At 48.2% G+C, this 16,545-nt stretch overlaps 2 protein-coding genes across 2 annotated transcripts; both read right to left on the bottom strand.

Moving 5' to 3' along the window:
* Positions 1–257: 257 nt before the first annotated feature.
* LOC119336602 (UDP-galactose transporter 1-like) lies at positions 258–4,220 on the bottom strand. Its single transcript, XM_037608650.1, has 5 exons — positions 3,727–4,220; positions 1,571–1,820; positions 1,285–1,492; positions 771–1,002; positions 258–677 (listed from the first exon to the last, which is right to left on the bottom strand). Exons 1-5 carry the CDS (start codon positions 3,835–3,837, stop codon positions 465–467), a joined length of 1,014 nt encoding a protein of 337 aa, XP_037464547.1. The 5' UTR covers positions 3,838–4,220; the 3' UTR covers positions 258–464.
* Positions 4,221–4,826: 606 nt separating this feature from the next.
* Positions 4,827–8,478, bottom strand: LOC119336601 (PHD finger protein EHD3-like). Its single transcript, XM_037608649.1, has 6 exons — positions 8,069–8,478; positions 7,593–7,784; positions 7,171–7,482; positions 6,395–6,484; positions 6,205–6,252; positions 4,827–6,115 (listed from the first exon to the last, which is right to left on the bottom strand). Exons 1-6 carry the CDS (start codon positions 8,207–8,209, stop codon positions 5,213–5,215), a joined length of 1,686 nt encoding a protein of 561 aa, XP_037464546.1. The 5' UTR covers positions 8,210–8,478; the 3' UTR covers positions 4,827–5,212.
* Between the last annotated feature and the right edge of the window lie 8,067 nt (positions 8,479–16,545).

Raw genomic sequence — 16,545 nt, 5'->3', positions numbered from 1 at the left:
ATATATGAGGGAGTTCTCAATATATTTGAAAATGATTGGTGTTGTATCGTCTTCTGATTTTCAAATCATTTGAAAATGGTTCAGGCCCGCTGTTGCCTGCCATGGTCACCGTAAAAAGAATATCCAAACACTTAAGAGGAAACAAAAAATTGTGCCGCCTACAGCAATCTGCTAGCGTCAGTGGTCAGATGCTACTGCAAGCAGCATCCTGAACAACTTTTTATACTAGCACAAGAAAGTATTTGTCCAGCAGCACAGGCCAAAAAATGTCAGATCACTTCCACGAAGAACAAACCGGGTGCAGCAACTGACATGAAACAACAGCGAAATTAAGTCGGGTGGATCAAGTACAGCATCGTTACCAACACCAAAATATGTATCCTACGGAACTTCGCTCTTTCTAACCCCAAATGCTGTGTGTTCATTATTCCTACGATTGACAAGAGCGCCTATATGTCCTGCTGCTAGATCTTCTCTTGCTTTTCGCCTACGAGGGGGAGCATCTCCAACCGGCTTCTCGGGGTGCGCGGGCTCGGGGAGGCGGCCTGCTGGGAGATCAGATGCCTCACATAGCCGTAGAAGGTGCAGCCGACGAGCGTGATCCCACACCCTACGGCGTTCATGGCAGAGATCGGGTTCCGGAAGATCATCCAGGAGATCAGCACCGCGACAGCCACCTACACACCAATCATGGTACCAGTTTGTCAATGCCGAACTTGGACTGAAGAAGCAGAACAAAGCGGAATAGAGCCTCGCACTCTCACTCTCACCTTGAGATTGCCGGCTACATTGAAGGTCACCGCTGTCGTTGAATGGATAACATAGAAGATGGAGAAGTTCAGGCAGAAGGCGAGAACTCCTGAGGTGATTATGATGATCAGTGCAGGGACGGTTGACTCGTATGTGTACAGCCAGTTGATTACGCCACTCCCTTCGAGTACGATCGCTGGTATCGATAGTATCATGGTGGCAAAGGGTGCCATGTAGTACACTGTGTTAATGCTGCAGAGAAGAAAAAGAACAGCAAATCAACTCACTAAAAGGAAAATGTGCAAGATCGTACTTGATTGCGGTACTATGAAAATAGCAAGAGATTCTACTAAATAATAATGATGACAGCAGCGGTATTTATTCCATTATCTATGATAATCTCTGATGACAATTAGTATGAAACATCACATGGCAACAACCACCCTTCCCCTACACCTTAAATTCTTTGTTGTAAAACTTAGACAGATGGTATGTAATCATTTCTTTTGTAAACTGATCAGATCAACTGTTTACCTGTCAAATTTGTATCCATGGAGCAGGGATTCTGCCAAGATGGTCTTTGTGGATGTGGCAAGGCAGCCAACCATGGCAGCGCAAAAACCAAACATATTGAAGCTAAGTTCAGTTACTGAAGTTAAGAGGATTCCACCCACTATTGGAATCAAAGAAGCCCATATGCGCCACTCAAAATATTTCCTCCAGACCAACCACTGCAGAATAACTGTTCTTCAATGAATCAGAATATGCGACAGCAGTCGTGAAAAGTGCATGTCGAATGGAGAGCAAGAAATGAGAGAACCTGTTGTTGCAGGAGTGAAAGATTTTATGGTCTGCATGAAAGAGACCGGGATGTACCGCAGGCTGATATTACCCAACACTATGTTTATGCAGAATACAAATGACATGGGGAATATCCTTTTCCAGCGATCCTCGGGGGCGACCTCGATCAGTGGTTTTACTTTGAGCACTTTGATTGCGATATAGGCTCCAATAGAAGAGCATATGAAGTGGACACACGACACGGTCAGAGGGAATTTGAACTCCAGTTTCTGCATCGAAGAAAAACTTAAAATCATCGAGAGCAGGGAGCAGATAATTTCTTTATTAACGACGATATTCGTCATTCAGGATCATTTTATTTTCAGACGTGTGAAGGTAGCACGGGATGTTGTATATTTCTAGTCCAAGAAATCAGACTTGTACTTGATGGTGTTGACAACTGAATGCAGTAAATAAGCCCCAAAACAAAGATGGTGGAAGAAGCCCGGGGGAATATTCATCCATATGTCACTTGAGGTGAAATATGTTTAGATTCATCTTGTTGTCAAACATATCAGTACAAAAAAACTCTGAATCAGACTTGAGGAGTCGCTCGCTCGCGTCGCTCCCTGGGGGGCGGCTCGGGCAACCTAACCGCCGCCGCCCCCGCTCCCCTTTCCTCCCTCGCTCCGGCCGCCACCGCCGGAGGAGGCCGACGGGCAAAGCCCACTCGGCGGACGGCGGTGGCGGGGCACCCTCGTCGCGCGCCGCAAGTCTTCGGCCCTGGACGAAGGCCTGCATCCGGCGGCGGCTGCGTCTGGCCAGGCGCGGGCAAGCCGGGGCGGCGGCCCCGGGCTCGGCGGCGGTGCTGTTTCCTCCTCTCCCTCGTCGGGAGAGTGGGGGGCGGCGCTGAGGCTGGCCATCATCGATCTGGTGCGGCGCATCTGGTGGCGTGCGGCGTGCCTGTGGGTTCGGCCGTGAGGACGGCGAGCCGTAGGCGTGACAGATCTGGAGGTATTGCCCCTCTCCCTTCCATGCATCCCTTCCCAGTCCCCGGGTCGGTTTGGATCTTGCCGGATCCACCTCCGGTGTGTTCTGGTGGAGCAGATCGGTGTCCGGGGGAAACCTTGGCTGCCTTAGGCTGACCGGCAGCGGCGACGCCGATTTTTGGCGACGCTTTCCTCCTTGGGGGAGTTGCTGAGGGCACCATCTCTCCTCTCCAACCCATGTCCGGGTGAAAGCCCAAGATCCGATGCGGATCGGGCGTCGGCGGCGCCCTAGGCACCGTAACCTTCCTGGAGGCGACGCCAAGGACATTGGGATCGGATGGAAGGGTCTACAGGTGAGGGGTGGGGGTGTGCTGCCTCCCTTCGGTGGAGCGGTGTTTCGTTCTACATTTTCTTGGCGGCGGCTCTTGGCGGCATGGAGCAGCGGAGGCTTGGCGTCAGATGTGTGGCGACGGACACGCGCAGGAGGTCGACGCTGTCTGGCGTCGTGGTGGCGTCGGCAGCAGCGAGACCGGGCAAGGCCGTTACAACAGTACAGCTCTGAAGATGGATATGTGGTAGGTGGTTGTGGCGGCCTCATACCCGGCGGGCGGCCTGGTTGAGGAGCACGCCGGACTGGTGGGTGCCCATACCCGGCAGGCGTCCAGGTTGGGACCTCAGGTCTTAGATGTTAGGTTTGGCTGCGAGGTCTGTTTGGTATTAGGCCCAGACCATCAGCACCCCTTCATCAGTTAGATAGGAGTAGCGACAGAGGTTGCGAAGATGGTGGCTTTGGTCTTACTGTTGTACAACTTTGTAAGGTTTTGTGCTAATAATTAATAAAGTGGCCGTATGATGCAGAGGCCGGGGGTATTCCTCCTTTTCAAAAAAAAAAAAAACTCTGAATGAAGCCTGAAACCTGGCATGTTGGTTTACTCTCTAGTCTAACTCTGAATAAACTGGCAATCAAACACATGAACAAAAGGAAGGACTTGAGGTTTTGTTTCTCCTCCTAAAAGTTCTTTTTTTTACCATTGGCAAGGAAACCTAATCCGATAATTCCTTTGTTTTAACATCCGTGGCATGATAAATCACTAGCTAATCTGCACCTGAAGGCACGGATCAACCCATAAAAACACGAGGAGGCGCACATGAGGATGAGGAGGAAATAAAAGGTAAATAAAAAAGGGGGATGCGGAAGAGTTGGGACCTGGAAGATCCACTTGTTGATGATGATGACGGTGACGTTGAAGCCCCACCATTGGAGGATGGCGAGCACCGCCCGGACCGTCGCCACGTTCCCCATCTTCCCATCCTCCATCGCGCCTCTTCCGAAAGAAGATGAAGAAGATGAAGAAGAAGGCCAAGGCCCAGGGAAGAAACCGAAACCGGCCGGCGTTCCGGAATCAATTAATTAATAATCAATTAATCCATCGAAAACTCCTCTCTGGACGACCCATTCTGTAAGGCATCGGCGGTTCTTCTAGAAGGTTCTAGAAAGCTGAGAACTTGAGGCGGCGCCGCCGATCTCTTGAGAAGAGAAGAAAAAACACAAGAGATGGGAGAAAGAAGAGAATACCAAGGCCCCAGGAGGATTCGTCCTGGTTTTAGGTTGAGAGCTCGGTTTGTGTGAAGGAGGGAGAGGAGAGGCTCTTCCCTGTCATCATGGAACGCGTTACTGCTTTCCTTACCTTCACGTCATGCTTCTACGCGGCCTATCCTGGCCTGGACACGTGTCATGCGAGATAATGACAGACGATTGCAAACGAGATTCGCCACTGCAATTAGCAAACAATTTAACTCTTAGGATTTGCCGCTCCGAATCTCCGTCAAACCATGCAGTAGCAGTACAATGCAATGGGCTTTAGAGAGGTGTTTGTAAAACTATAAATTTGTGTTTCCTTAAACACCAATGCTTGTCACACGTCAGATGCGTGGCACTCAGGCCATTACGTCTTTTGATGGCAATTCCAATCATGTAAGGATGACAAATTTCAGTGACACACGACAAATTTCTGTCAAAAATAAATTGAAGAACGAAAGTTGTTATAAACTAAAGTTGTCATCCTCGCGTCACAAAATTTATCATAAAAAACATTCAAAGTTGCCATGTGCTCGTACCTGACGTGTGGCACTTATATCAGAATAATAATAATAAAGGTGCATTCTTCGCAAACACCTCTCTAAGCACGTCGCGTTGTAGATGGTCTTAAAAGGTCCCAACAAATAAGTTTGTCCTTGCAAAAAGAAAAATCGGTTTGCAAAATTAGGATTGTTAAGTGTGAGAAAACAACACAAAAATACAGTAGGTTATAACCAAACAACAGCAATGAATAGAGATAGACAAGGTCATATCATTCGTTCCTTACAAGAGTTACAATGGAACAACTGGCACTAAGTAAGTAAAACACAACAAATCAAGTGATGTTTCGTGCAAATAATAATAATACAGCCTACATAAAAGAAGCGTTTCATCAGGCGAGACTTTCTAAGTGTCAACTACACAACAGACTGGCTCTGATTCAACTATTCAAGCCAGTGTATATATCATATATGGCCCTCCAAAGAGGGCCAAAGAATAATCATCGTCCCTTCCTTTTCCTTTACCTAGCAAAGCTTGGCCAAGCAACATCTTTGCAAAACGCTGCTCTGCTTATTACTCCCCTCTTGGCCAAGCAATAGCATCATCAACTAGGCTAAGCGTCGTCCGACTGGCTCGCACGCTTGGCGCTTATATGTTGTTGTTTCTTCAGGATCGACTTCTCGTACCTCTGCATCCCCTCCCTCGCCCGCCGCACGCTGCAAAGCGGGCAGTACCAGTGACCCTTGGGGACGCAGGTGCGCTTGGGTGTCATGCAGTACACATGGTAGGCCTCGTCGCAGCCGTCGCACAGGGTGATCTCCTCGTCGTCCTTGTTCTTGAAGCAGCCCCTGCAGAGGCACGAGGGGCAGTACCAGCACTCCAGATTCTTCTGCTTCTCCAGCGCGATCTGGCTCGTCCTCAGGCACCGGATGTGGTAGAACTTGTAGGGGCAGTAAGGGTGGCCGCACACCAGGAACTGCTTGTCGTCGTCCTCGCACGTGCCGCAGTGCTTGCACAGCTTCGACAGGGCGGTCGTGTACAGGTCCGGCTCGTTCTCTTCCTCCACGCTCGGCACCGAGCTCCCTTCTCTTTCGTCGGCTACCTCGATTCTGCTGGCAACTTCAGGTGGTTCTATCTTCTTGACCACCTCAAGCTTGTCACACAGAGGACAATCACCATGCAGGCTGTCATGAACGTTCTTCTTGGCGCCTGCAGCCTTTCCCTTTCCCTTATTGCTGCTGCAGGCAGGACAGTGCCAGTTGTCTGGAATTTGTTTCATAGCAGGATGGAGTCGCTTCACACATTCAAAGTGGTATGTCGTGTCGCATCCATCGCATATAAGGCTTTTTTCTTCTTCTGCACTGGTTCCACATTGTTTGCAAGTGCAAGTTCGACCAAGTCCACATGTCCCAGATCGCTTTGGTATTGTAGAATGACCGGAATCACATGGGGAGAACTGCGTGGTCGTATTTGAATCCTTCGGGATTTTCTCGACGAAACCACCCAAACTTGTTTCCTAATGAAATATGCAATCAGTAAAAATTATTAGCTGAATGTAACCATTTTAAAAGTGGCCAGCAATCTGTCGACAAACACACCGATTACCTCTATCCTGTGCTCAGCAGCAACCTCTACTTCAGAAACTCCAGAAGCCTGTAAAGATTTATCATAAGTGTTGCCCAGCACCAGCATAAAGAGGAATTATAGCAAGAAGTTAAGCATCAACAGCAGCTTGAGGTACAGTTGTCCGGAAATACATGTCTCTTAATTATGGGGGTAAAAACTGCAAACTTACTTGTTTCTGATAGGAAGCTCGTGAAATGATTGGAAGATTGCTGGCTAGACTTGTCATCTCTCGGCCAACTTGTTCAAACTTCTCCCATATCTATATCATGCACAAATATACATACATACTAAAGTATTATTTGTCTGAATGTTTCATGGAATACTTATAGCAAGCAAAAAAGGAGATGAAAAGGAGAAAAGACCAAAAATAAGAAGAGCAGCACACGTCGTCTGAGAGGCGTAGGAGGTGGCGTGCTAACGTCTACACAGCTACACCAAATCTAACCATTAGTTGATTTTACCCCAACACATTACAGTTGTTTTTCGCCATCTGTCCATTTTAGTAACGGAAAGGAGGAAAATAGAACTTCCTCACTTGGATTAATACTCCAGCATTGAGCTGCACATGCAGAAGAATGATTCAACAATTTGGTTTACGTGCGCTCACAGATGCCACGGTGAAAATACAGGGACCATTTGAGACACTACAGTGCATAAAAGGCCCGCTCTAGGCTGCGCAGTAGTGATGCTGACGTGTCTCTATTTGATACTGTATCATAAAACACAGTAATAATCATAGTTAAAGAAGGCACACCTAGGCTCTAGGCGATAGCAAAACGCCTAGCGCTGAATTGTGCTTAATCTGTGCATAAGCATGAGCCTTGGTTATAAAAGCGCAAGGCGATGGCAAAACACACGCACAATTAACGCCTAGCGCTTTTTTGAACTATGGTAATAATCAAGAACACGGCTACTTTTTCCAATGAATGAATGAGAAATAGCTACCTGCTGGATGTGGTCGTTGAACAGAGCCGGGTTCCGTGCATAGTTTCCATTTCTCATGTTGGCGTCAATTTTCCCCAAATCAATGACCTCATGAACCTTACTCACATGGAAAGTTCCAACTAGCAAATCACACAACATGGCAAACTTCTCCGAGACAAAAATGTCAAGGAGAGCATTATTGCACATTGCTGTGTTGGCATCCAAAGATGCTGCAATCGCATCTTTTAATGGAATAGAGGAGCTAATCTCTTTAGCACCTGCTACTCCAGCAGGATGCTCTTCTGAGGCTCCTTGGCCTTTATTTAGGTTGCCCTGGAAATCACAGAGAATTTCACTATCAGGGAAATTCCTATCATAGACATTATACACTAGATTGCTTCTTTTATGAGATATATGTTCTGAACAAGAGCATTATTACTGACTTTTTGCACGGATTGACAGCAATTGTATCTGAGCGCATCTTGTATGCAGCTCTGAATCCCCCCACCCTTATTTACACCTGGAGATTGCAGGAAGCCCTCCAACGTGTTCCTCCAAGTAATCCAATGTCTGGGCAGGATCTGGTGGCCATCTTGGCCAGAAGTGCCGCTACAGGGGATGATGGTGGCACAAGGCTGCACACAGAGCAAGCAAAGGAAAAGCAATGAGCACAGTTTTCAGTTATGTAGAACATCTGCAGAGGAAAAGATATTTCGTCTATTGGGTACAAAATTGCTAGGCAGCGGCAAGATTCATGGCATTGGAAGAACCTAGTTGCAAATCTAGGCGCTTCAAAATGAAATCTTGGGCGGCTGGTGGCGCCAGAGAGCAAAGACAGCCAGATATTCCAACTGCAACAGCAACAAGGGGAGGGGGGGAGAAGAAAGAAGACGAGCAGGCTAGGGATTGCAATGCTTACCGCTCCGGGGTCGGAGCTGGCGCCGCGGGTGGCCGTGCGGCGGCGCTTGTAGGTGACGAGGACCTCGGACGACGGCTGCTCCCCCGGGGCAGGGCGCTTGGGCGGGGCCGGCGGCGGGGCGGCGCCGTCCTGGGAGGTCATCTTCCGGCACGGCGGCCGCAGCACATGCCCAGCACAGAGCGAGCCCGTGGCCAGAACCGGGAGCGTAGCCTCGGAGGGGGTGAGAGGGGGCGAAGGCAGCGTGGGGGCGAGTTTCTAGGGTTTCGGGGGGCCGTTGCGGAGGAGGATGTGGGTTGGGATCTCCCGGCGAGGGGAGGGGAGGGGAGCAGCGGAGCAGAGAGGAGCGGGACAAGGTGGGAGATGAGTTTTTGGAAGAGGAAAAACGGAAAAGGGAAAGCCAGACGGACGGACTGCTGGGCCTTCTGTCTGGGGGACGGAGGGACGGCTATCTGTATCTGTATGGTCCATACTGCCCTCGTCTACGAGACAGCTTTGGACATAGGCAATTCGGCATGGTCTCTCTAATTTGTATCCCCTCCGGTGACGGTGCGGACTGCATCCCCTCGGAGGTGGATGGCGGCGCGGGGGCAGAGATCGGAGGTGGCCGGCGGTGGGACGGAGTGCAGGTGCGACTGCAGAGGAGCAGGGGGGCGACGGTGGAGGTCATGGATGGTCAGTGGGGTGAAGAGGAGCCGGCGGTGGTCCGCGGAGAGGAGTAAGGGCGGAGGAGAAGGACGAGCGGCGGTCAATGGATGGGCCGCGGGGCAGGGCAGGGTCGTCGCTGCGGGAGGCGGCCAGCGTACGAATAGCGGTGGAGGAGTGGCGGCGACCAGTGGAAGACACACGGGGCAGGATCGCTCGCGACTGAAGAGGACGGCGGCCGCCTGGCGGTGGAGGAGAGACTCGCGGTGGCAGCTGATGCGGCTCGAAGCTATGTTGGTATTTCCTCAAAGAGGAAGGGATGATGCAGCACAACAGAGGTAGGTATTTCCCTCGGATATGAAACCAAGATTATCGAACCAGTAGGAGAATCAAGCAACACAACATAAAACAACCCCTCCACACAGATAACAAATCCTCGCAACCCGCCATGTTAAAGGGGTTGTCAATCCCTTTCGGGTAACGGCGCCTCAAGATAGGCAAACGGACGTGAGATAAAATTATAGTAGATTGATAGATCGAGCGTCAAATAAAATAAATAAGAATAGAACGCATCAAAGTATTTTTATATTTTTAGTTTTAATAGATCTGAAAATAAAAGCAAAGGAAAAGTAGATCGTGAAGGCAAATAATATGAGAAAGAGACCCGGGGGCCGTAGGTTTCACTAGTGGCTTCTTTCGAGAAAAATAGCAAATGGTGGGTAAACAAATTACTGTTGGGCAATTGATATAACTTCAAATAATCATGACGATATCCAGGCAATGATCATTATATAGGCATCACGTTCAAGATTAGTAGACCCACTCCTGCCTGCATCTACTACTATTACTCCACACATCGACCGCTATCCAGCATGCATCTAGTGTAAGGTCATGGAGAAACGGAGTAATGCAATAAGAACGATGACATGATGTAGACAAGATCTATCTATGTAGAGATAGACCCCATCGTTTTATCCTTAGTAGCAACGATACATACGTGTCAGTTCTCCTTCTGTCACTGGGATCAAACACCGTAAGATCGAACCCACTACAAAGCACATCTTACCATTGCAAGATAAATAGATCAAGTTGGCCAAACAAAACCAAAATATCGGAGAAGAAATACGAGGCTATAAGAAATCATGCATAAAAGAGATAAAAGAAACTCAAATACTTTCATGGATATAAAAAGGTATAACTGATCATAAACTCAAAATTCATCAGATCCCAACAAACACATCGCAAAAAGAGTTACATCATATGGATCTCTAAGAGACCATTGTACTAAGAATTCAGCGAGAGAGGGGAAGCCATCTAGCTACTAACTACGGACCCGAAGGTCTATAAAGAATTAGTCACGCATCATCGGAGAGGCACCAATGGAGGTGGTGAACCCCATCCGTGATGGTGTCTAGATTGGATCTGGTGGTTCTGGACTCTGCGGCGGCTGGAATTGATTTTCGTTGACTCCCCTAGGGTTTCTGGAATATTGGGGTATTTATAGAGCAAAGAGGCGGTCCGGGGGGCACCCAAGGTGGGCACAACCCACCAGGGCGCGCCTGGGCCTCCTGGCGCGCCTTGGTGGGTTGTGCTCTCCTTGGAGCACCTCAGGCGCAGCCTTGGCCCATTAGGTGTATTCTGGTCCATAAAAAATCCCCGTAAAGTTTCGTTGCATTTGGACTCAGTTTGGTATTGATTTCTTGCGATGTAAAAAACATGCAAAAAACAACAACTAGCACTTGGCACTATGTCAATAGGTTAGTACCAAAAAATGATATAAAATGAATATAAAATGATTATAAAACATCCAAGATTGATAATTGAAAGGATCGAGAAGAGGTGTCTAGAGGGGGTGAATAGACTCTAAGTGAGAAAAGTTGCAGTTTTTAATCTATTTAAGTTGAAGTGGAGTTTGGCACAAGTTTCAACATTCACAATACATATAAAGCAAGCATGACAAGAGTATGTGAGCAGTGGAAAGTAAAGCATGCAAGTTGCAAGAATGTAAAGGGATGGGATTGGAGTGTGCAAACGCAATTTGGAGACACGGAGATTTTTTATCCGTGGTTCTGATAGGTGGTGCTATCATACATCCACGTTGATGGAGACTTCAACCCACGAAGGGTAACGGTTGCGCGAGTCCACAGAGGGCTCCACCCACAAAGGGTCCATGAAGAAGCAACCTTGTCTATCCCACCATGGTCGTCGTCCACGAAGGACTTGCCTCACTAGGGTAGATCTTCACGAAGTAGGCGATCTCCTTGCCCTTACAAATTCCTTGGTTCAACTCCACAATCTTGGCGGAGGCTCCCAAGTGACATCTAGCCAATCTAGGAGACACCACTCTCCAAGAAGTAACAAATAGTGTGTTGATGATGAACTCCTTGCTCTTGTGCTTCAAATGATAGTCTCCCCAACACTCAACTCTCTCTCACAGGATTTGGATTTAGTGGAAAAAAGATTTGAGTGGAAATCAACTTGGGGAAGGCTAGTGATCAAGATTTATGTGGTAGGAATGGAATATCTTGACCTCAACCCAAGTGTAGGTGGTTCTCTCCCAGAAAATGTATGTTGGAAGTGTACGCATGTTCTGATGGCTCTCTCCATGAATGAAGAGTGGGTGGAGGGGTATATATAGCCTCCACACAAAATCTAACGGTTACACACAACTTACCAAACTCGGTGGGACCGAATCGTGAAACTCGGTCAGACCGATTTGGTTCATAATCTGACCGTTAGGAATTTCGGTGGGACCGACACGTCAACTCGGTAGGACCGATATCGTTAGGGTTAGGGCATAATGTAATCTCGGTGAGACCGATTACACAAACTCGGTGAGACCGATTTTGGTAATAGACACAGAGAGAGTTGGTCAGGCAAACTCGGTGGGACCGATTCGCTCATCTCGGTTGGACCGTAACGTTACGAAAGGGAAACAGAGAGTTTGCATTGCAATCTCGGTGGGACCGATCGCTTATCTCGGTTTGACCGGAATGTTACGAAGGGCAACAGAGAGATTACAATCCCATCTCGGTGAGACCGAGATCCCTATCGGTGAGACCAAAAGACTAGGGTTTCTAGAAGTGGCTATGTCAACTGAACTCGGTGGCGCCGGATAGAAAGTTTCGGTAGGGCCAAGTTTGACTTTAGGTTTGGGACATATGTGGATGTGAGGAAGTAGTTGAAGGCTTTGGAGCATATCACTAAGCACTTTGAGCAAGCAAGTCATTAAGCAACACCTCATCCCCTCTTAATAGTATTGGCTTTCCTACGGACTCAATGTGATCTTGGATCACTAAAAGTAAAATGTAGAGTCTTATGCTTTGAGCTTGAGCCAATCCTTTGTCCTTAGCATCTTGAAGGCACTACAGGAATCTGCTACTTTGCCATCTTCCACGGCGGACGGCAAAGGCATGGATGGCGGACGGCAAAGACCTTTGCCGTCAGCCGCGGACGGCAAAAGGTGACGGCAAAGTAGGGGACGGCAAAGAGCTGCGTTGTCGTCTGCTTCGGGCAGCTGACGGCAAAGGGGCCTTTGCCATCAGCAGCGGACGGCAAAGAAGACGAACAGCAATAAATGCGTTGTTACTCCGTTAGGTGGTTAACGGCAGGCCTTTGCCATCCGCTGCGGACAACAAAGCCTTTGCCGTCAGCTGCTGATGGCAAACTGACCAAATTGGTCAGCCTCCTAGGAAGCACAGTTGCCTGCCACGTGGCCTCTTTGCCGTCCGCTGCTGGTGGCAAAGAACCCTTTGCCGTCGGTGGCAGACGGCAAAGAACCCTTTGCCGTCGGTGGCAGACGGCAAAGAGCCTGCATATTGTCTCTTTTTTCTGTTTTTTTAATCCAACAATTTTCACAGCAAATATATATGACATATATAGATATATTTCCATATCACATATCCAGCACATAAGTTTCATATCACATATCACATCAGTTTCATCCATACACATTGTTCATACATAAGCAAGTTCCATCCATACACATTGTTCATACATAAGCAAGTTCCATCCATATACATATTACAATGCAAAGTTTCATCAAGATAGCAAGTTCTATCATAGCAAGCTAGATACAATGCAAAGTTTCATCAAAGGAAAAGCAAGCACTCCATCATAGCAAGCTAGCTTCCATGAAGTGAATGAAATCTGCAAAATGGTAAATAAGAAAGTTAGAAATAGGTGACTAGAACAAGAAGAAGACTAGAACAAGAAGTATATGTCATTTATGAGCTAACTTAGGTGAAATGGATCATATATGAGCTAACAAAGTTGAAATGGGTTGTTTATGAGCTAACTTAGTTGAAATGGATCATTTATGAGCTAACTTAGTTGAAATGGGTCGTTTATGAGCTAACTTAGGTGAAATGGATCGTTTATGAGCTAACTTAGGTGAAATGGATCGTTTTTGAGCTAACTTAGGTGAAATGAATCATTTATGAGCTTTTATGAGCTAACTTAGTTGAAATGGGTCGTTTATGACCTAACTTAGGTGAAATGGATCATTTAAGAGCTAATTTAGGTGAAATGGATCGTTTTTAGCTAACTTAGGTGAAATTGATCGTTTAGGAGCAAATCTAGGTGAAATGGGTCATTTTGGAGCTAACCTACGTGAAATGGGTCATTTTGGAGCTAACCTACGTGAAGTGGGTCATTTTGGAGCTAACCTAGGTGAAATGAGTCGTTTTGGAGCTAACTAAGTGAAATGAGTCATTTTAAAGCTAACGTAGGTAAAATGGATCATTTACGAGCTAATCTACTAAAATGGGTCATTTTAGAGCTAACTTGGATAAATTGGATCACTTGTAAGCTAACTAAGGTAAAATGAGTCATATTAGAGCTAACTTAGGTAAAATGGATCGTTTATGAGCTAACTAAGTTAATTATGCAATTTTTGACATAAGTAAGCTTATTAAGTCATTTTGAAGGAAAAGAAGCTAACTCTAGGTCATTATGGTAAGCATATTGGAGGAAATAAAGCTAAGTCTAAGTCTAGAGAAACTTACCGTGATCAGGGAGGTGGAGGAGCGGGCTGGCTCGTGCCGGTAGCTAGAGAAGGATCGTGCGATGCGTTTCTGGAGTTAAACTGCACCAAAGATCATTTCCAATGTCTTGTTAGCATTATGACACTCACCGTGCTCCCAGGAGCAATCACTGGCATCGGCGGAGCGGTCTGACCGGACTTCTCGCACACAGACTGCACATTTGGTTTTCACAACAGAGTCATACTAGTTAGAAATGAGACTCAAATGTTAAGACTAGCAAGTAATCTGCAGAAGAAACTTACCACAAGGAGCTCATACATGGCCCTTGCCTGCATGTCATTCCGTGCCCTCTCCTCCTCCAACATCTTTGTCGTCCTCTGCTCCAACTCCCGCTGCCTCTCCGCCGCCTCCGCCAGAAGTTTCTCCGTTCTATCTCTCTCACTCTGTATAGAAGCCTGCAACACCACTCACATGACCATTTGTAATCATTGATGGAAGCGCACACAATGTAATGGAGAAAGATAGCTGAGTACGTATAACTAACCTTGATGGCGAGTTGGACTGGCCGTTCACAAGGCCTTATCTCAGGAGCGGAGCTCGACTGGCGCGCCTTGATCTCCGGGAGAGTGCTAGGACAACGGATAAGTCCATCTCCCATGGCTATGGAGCCATGGGACCTCCCACCACCAGATATCATCAGCAACTCTGTATCAATGGGACCCTGGCTCGGGTTAAGTCCTCCCCTTTCCTCGCCTTCCCTTGATCTCTATATTGCACGAGCTTGTCGTGGGCGGAGATGTTGGTGAAGTTCTTTGGATCATCGAGGTCAGACACAGAGAATGCCTTGACTTTCTTGTAAGAGCCAGTGTGGGCCATGGCATACAGGTCATACACCTCTGGCACCTTATCCGCCTTATTGTAGCGTGCCTGAAAGAGAGAAACAAAGTAAATTAGTAATTAAAGGGCTAAAGCTAGCATGATGAATGAATTGCATGAATCATGAAGCAAACCACATACCCAGTTCCGCCCGTACTGAAATAAGTTGGAGCTGCCTTGGTGGTGTGGCACACCTTCCATTTGGGCACGTTTGTCCTTGGCCTCATTGTGGGTGGCCCGCCATTCTTTTGAGCACCACCCATCGACCAACACCTCCCAACAATCCATCTGATCCGCACACCATCTCTGAGGGGCCTAAGTTAGCAAATAGAAACTTCAGTGCTACGGCTATGAATTACTAAATGAAGGAATTAAGTACAAGGCCTTAAGAATTACCTTCATGTACTGCTCCTTACTCAAGAACTTATCGCGGCACTCCTGCTTGGACTTCTTGATACCACGGTCGGCGTAGTAGTCTTGAACAGACTGCACCCGAGCCTCATGTTGTAAGTTCTGAAGTAGGCGCTTGCACTCCTTGTGGATAACATCTGCCGCCTCCTCCTCGTATCCCTCCTCACACCTGTAGAATGTCTGCAATCAAATGAGACAATATTGATTAGTACAATTAATAACTAGCTAGTTGAAGATTTTTAATTGTATAAAGGAGAAATTACCCAGAACTTTCTGATCACCATGTCTGCCCTCGTCTTGCACAAGACACCGTCGATAATCTCACCCGGCGGGGCCGGGGCAGCCAAGTAGTGCTCCCAACTCAATCCAACCTTTGGAAGCCGACCCTCACCAGGCAACGTGACAAACCCCGGAAAGTTTTGCCGAATCAGAACTCCAAGGACGAAGTTGGGCCGGCGGACACTTTCATGGTGGTCCCAACCCCTGCAGCATGACAAGGCCAACACATTAGTTATTTGAAGAAACGTGAATGCATAAGGTACAAAAAGATTAAATGCACTTACCTCTCCCCATCAGGGAAAATCAACCACCTCTGCTCGCGGGTCGCCGGCACGGACGGGAGCCGTGTAGCACCACGCTGGTAGACGTTGCCCCCCTCCTCCCCCTCCTCCTCAAAATCAGTCGGCTCCCCGCCATCATCAGCATGGCCACTCGGCTCCCCGCCATCCTCAGGCTGTCCCGACCAAGTACCCCATCCAGACGTGTGCTCCTCCGGGGTCTCGTGGGCCCAACTCTCGTGGGCCAAAGGCCCGTCGACCCGAGGCTCATGGGCCGAAGACCCGTGGACCGGAGGCTCGTGGACCGGAGTCCGTGTAGCCTCCTCCTCAGACGAGTCCACCCTAGCAGTCACGTGCTCGGGTGAAACAGCTGGGGACGGCGGCAAGGAAGGCGCCGTAAGAGTCACCCTACCTTCTCTCCCACGACCACGTGCTCCACCTTGGCCCTTCTTCTTACCTCGTCCCCTGTTGGGCACCGCGGTCGACGAAGAAGGGCCCGGCGGTGTCGCCATACTGTCCAGCAACGCTCGGCGGAGAGGTGCGTGTGGAATGGAAGACCTCACACTACGCACCGACGAAGAAGGGGCCTCGGCGCGCTCCCGACCAGCGCCCACCATCTTTCAACACCTGCCATGACAAAGAATAAACGAAATTAGTACAACATGAAAAAAAGTACCGACATGAATAATAATATGTATATCACTTAAGTGTATCATCATCAAGTACAACATAAACAACTGCACATTTAAAACTACCCGATCAACACAATTAGATATGATGTTTTTCATAACAAAATCGAAAAATATATGACCTAACTAATAATTCACAAATATATGACCCCGTCGGCCTCTGGAAGGCCAAAGAACACCTTTTCGGGAGGTGTCGGGGGTCGGGGTGTCGTGTCGGTGTCGGGGTGCCGTGTCGGGGTCGGGGTGTCGGGTCGGGGTACCGGGTCGGGGTCAGGGTGCCGTGTCGGTGTCGGGGTCGGGGTGTCAGGTCAGGCTCG

The sequence above is a fragment of the Triticum dicoccoides genome, chromosome 7B, assembly GCF_002162155.2.
Source record: "Triticum dicoccoides isolate Atlit2015 ecotype Zavitan chromosome 7B, WEW_v2.0, whole genome shotgun sequence".
Taxonomy (NCBI): Eukaryota; Viridiplantae; Streptophyta; class Magnoliopsida; order Poales; family Poaceae; genus Triticum; species Triticum dicoccoides.
The sequence above is the reverse complement of the archived record's forward strand: the minus strand, read 5'-3'. Positions and strand labels throughout refer to the sequence as shown.

Excerpts from the sequence above, each read along its gene's own strand:
- LOC119336601 (XM_037608649.1), bottom strand. The coding sequence starts at position 8,209 with ATGACCTCCCAGGACGGCGCCGCCCCGCCGCCGGCCCCGCCCAAGCGC. Across the intron at positions 6,253-6,394 it reads GAGCTTCCTATCAGAAACAA|GCTTCTGGAGTTTCTGAAGT; the intron begins GTAAGTTTGCAG and ends AAATCTTTACAG. Across the intron at positions 6,116-6,204 it reads CTGCTGAGCACAGGATAGAG|GAAACAAGTTTGGGTGGTTT; the intron begins GTAATCGGTGTG and ends ATATTTCATTAG.
- LOC119336602 (XM_037608650.1), bottom strand. The coding sequence starts at position 3,837 with ATGGAGGATGGGAAGATGGGGAACGTGGCGACGGTCCGGGCGGTGCTC. Across the intron at positions 1,003-1,284 it reads CATGGATACAAATTTGACAG|CATTAACACAGTGTACTACA; the intron begins GTAAACAGTTGA and ends TCTTCTCTGCAG. Across the intron at positions 678-770 it reads ATGTAGCCGGCAATCTCAAG|GTGGCTGTCGCGGTGCTGAT; the intron begins GTGAGAGTGAGA and ends ATTGGTGTGTAG.